Source organism: Nannospalax galili, unplaced genomic scaffold (assembly GCF_000622305.1).
Source record: "Nannospalax galili isolate Female #2095 unplaced genomic scaffold, S.galili_v1.0 scaffold72, whole genome shotgun sequence".
In the NCBI taxonomy this organism is placed as follows: domain Eukaryota; kingdom Metazoa; phylum Chordata; class Mammalia; order Rodentia; family Spalacidae; genus Nannospalax; species Nannospalax galili.
Genome location: NW_008336933.1, coordinates 3171288 through 3174952, shown reverse-complemented (window position 1 = coordinate 3174952; position 3665 = coordinate 3171288). Strand labels below are relative to the sequence as shown.

General features: G+C 42.9%; 1 protein-coding gene across 1 annotated transcript in view; it reads right to left on the bottom strand.

Annotated features, from left to right (window-relative positions):
- The window catches only part of Gcm2 (glial cells missing transcription factor 2), a 9687-nt gene extending 6022 nt beyond the window's left edge, over positions 1-3665 (bottom strand). The window contains exon 1 of the mRNA XM_008831621.1: positions 3576-3665. Coding sequence (XP_008829843.1) covers positions 3576-3665 — 90 coding nt within the window. The remainder of the gene's footprint in view (positions 1-3575) is intronic.

Here is a 3665-nt window from a genome sequence, read left to right as displayed (position 1 = left end):
TACCCAAAGAACTTGTCCTGTTGCAGAGACACTTGTACATCCATGTTTATTTTTATTTTTATTTTATGTGTACACATGTATTCTCTGCATGTAGGTAAGTGTGCCTGTGCAATGCCCTCAGAGGACAGAAGAGGCTGTCGGATCCCCTGGAACTGGAGTTATAGACAGTTGTTAGCAGCCATGTGGGTGCTGGGATCTGAACCCAGGTCTTCTGCAAGAGCAACCAGTGTTTTTAACCGCTGAACCATCTCTCCAGCCCCCCAAAATTTAAATTTTACGTGTATGAGTATTATGCCTGTATTTAAGTGCGCCTGTGCCATGCAATGCTCTTGGAGGACAGAAAAAAGCGTTGGATCCCCTGGAACTGGAGTTATGGATGATTGTTAGCGACCATGTGGGTGCTAGGATTTGAACCCAGTGCCCTTAACCACTAAGCCACCTCTCCAGCTCCTATTTTAATTTTTAAATATGTGTATATGTGCATGTCTGTGTGGGGGTTTATGTACCTGAATACAGGTGCTGACAGAGGCTAGAGACATCAGAGGCCCCGAAGCTGGAGTTACAGGTGGTTGTGAGCCACCCAATGTGGGCTCTGGGAACTGTGCTGAGGTCCTCTGAAAGAGCAGTGTGTGCTCTTAATTGCTGAGCCGTCTCCTTAGCCTCTCTTTTTGATTTTTAAAAATGTAAAAACTGGGACTGGAGAGATGGCTCAGTGGTTAAGAGCACTGGGTGCTCTTGCAGAGGACCTGGGTTCAATTTCCAACGCCCATATGGCAGCTGACGACCATCCGTAACTCCAGTTCCAGGGGATCTGATATCCTCTTCTGACTTCCTCAGGCATTGAAAGACATGGGTGAACTTACATACATGTAGGCATAACATTCATACACATAAATTAAAAATAAATAAATAATTAAAAATAAAAAAGAAAGAACGATATTTTCTGCCACATGAAACTAAAACAGAATTCAAATTACAATGGTCTATTAAGATGACTGCATGGACTCGGGATGGAGCTCAGTGGTAGAGCACTTGTCTAGCATGCATGAGGCCCTAGCTCCTTCCTCAGTACACCCCTGACCACACACACATCTGGAGGGTGGTCACGTACATCCTGTAGGTATTCCCTACAGATGTTTTTGCACTACAATGCAGAGTTGAGTATTTGGGACAGAAATGGTCACAAAACCATGTTCTACAGCATCATAGCGCTCACCGTGAACCTTGCAAGATATCTGAACAGCCTCACACTTTGCACGTTACTTTCGGTGTCTGTAGGTGACAACAAAAGCAACTTGAAGAAAGAATGAGCCCATTTGGCTCATAGTTTCAGAGTTTTGTCCACCGTGGCCCACAGGCCATGGAGCAGCAGAGTGGTTCGTGGAAGCAGAGAAAGGAGAATGCCTGCCCTCCAAGGCTTTCTCCTTATCCCTTTGCAAGGTCCTCAGGCCTGGAGATGGTGCCCCACCCTTTTCAGGGTGGGTCTTCCCTTTAGTCACCATAGAGGGTCAGAAGAGCATTGTCCCATAGCTCAGGCCTCCTCTGCTACCTGGGAAAATCGAACATTTGCAAAGCGAAAGTATTCTATGTTGAATAATTCAGATTTGTGCACTTTTTTTAGTATTTCCCATTCTAACACTAGTAACACTGAAAGATCGTTTCAGCTCCCAAACTGCAGGGATAGTGTTGAAATCATTACTATGAGAAATAACTTTTTTTTGAAATATAGGATTCAAGATGTGTCCCAAATGATGTATTATCAACTCTAAAGTCACCTAAATTCTAAATAACAAGCAAATACCATTGTTTTAAATGTGAATACTTCAACTTAAGGATTGTAGTAAGGAGTCAACAATTTTCAGGACAGAGAATGCCTTTAGTACTCTCTTTTAAATAAACTAGGGTCCAAGTCTCTCCCTAGTTCCAGATGCCAGTGAAGACACAGAAACTATTTTTAAACCAACCAGCAGCAGAACATGTCTGAGATTGCATCCCTTCCCTTCCCTTCCTTCCCTTCCCTCCCTCCCCTTTCTTTTCTTTTTTGTTTTGTTTTGTTTCTGTTTTTCAGAATCTTATTTAGCCCAAGCAGACCTCAAACTCTTCATCTCTCTGCCTCAGTCTCTATTGAGTGATGGGCTCATAGATACGGGACATCAAACCTGGCTCTAAGATTAGGTTTCATTTGCTCTAATATGTTGATGAGAGAGAGAGAGAGAGAGAGAGAGAGAGAGAGAGAGAGAGAGAGAGAGAGAGAGTGTCTGGAAGAAGAGATAGAGAGAGAGAGAGAGAGAGAGAGAGAGAGAGAGAGAGAGAATCTGGAGGAAATTTGAGATGCTATCTAGTTCCATCTCTTGATGACAGGGCAGCAGCCTGAGACTAAGGGAAATTCAAGGACTCACTCAAGGTCACAGAACCAGTTTTCTCATTCAGTTAGTCAGAGAAGGGCTGGGATGCTGAGTTTCTCCAGTTGTGTGTGTGTGTCATTTTGATTTTTTTTAAGTGTCTCAATGTGTCTCTCCCTTCTAGACATTAGATATACCCTTGATTAAGAAACTGGGCCAATGAAATGGCTCTGTAGGAAAAGACACTTGCCATGCAACCCTGGTAATCTCAGTTCAATCCTTAATCCTGTGGTGGAAGGATAGAAGTGACTCATGAAAGTTGTCCTAGACCTTCCAAATGTCGTGGCATTCATGCACCTTTGTAGGTACAGATGTAGGTACACATGTGCACACACACCATATACACAATAACAATAACAATAAAATAGGCTTCTAAAAGGAAAAAATAATTCATATTTGCTGGAAAGTTGGAAGATGCCTGGGGACAAGCCCTTATTGCTTTATTTGAATATGATTTCTAATGCAAGATTAGGTTGTTTCCTAGGAAGACTTACAGTGACAGAAGTCAGTAGCAGTGGGATACATGTTCACTTCCACAACAGTGCTATCATGAGACACCGAAGGGGACAGACTTTAAAACAAACTAGTGAAACCAACTTCCTACACATATGCACATCCAAAGAAGTGATCAATTCTACTGGAGGCTGCATACCTTGCTTGCAAGTTGCTCACCTCTGGCACATCACAGAGACTGAATAAATGACAAGTCTCAAGTACCTGAGCCAGGACTTTACTGGAAGTCTACCTTTGCACATACCAACCCGTATGAACACTAACACACACACACACACACACACACACACACACAGAGCACAATTAGCTTTAAAGTATTAGTTTTGACCCTAAATAATATGATCAAACACAAACTGCCCAGTTCATTTCCTGTACTTGGCTCTGATAATGCAAAACCCTAAAAATTATTACCCTTAAAGGATGATACTTTCCTTGCTATTAGCGAAGTTATTTTTTTGGCAAGGATGGCTTTGGTACCCTGATTATGGAATTTCCTCTTCCAGACAGTGGACATGAACTGCATGAATTGTTCCAGGCTGGGTATTCGTTTTAGCCTAACACCTAGCCTGCCTAACAAGCAGTGGTACTTATAATGCACACACATATGCATGTAGATGCTTAGCAAGAATTAGCCACAGCTGCCTTTAGTATCTGCCTCACCTGAGGCATCTGAGGATCATTGATGTCCCAGGAGAGTGTCATCCCATAGGAAAGCACAGGGTCTGAGTCCTGTCTGGTGTCTGTTGGCAT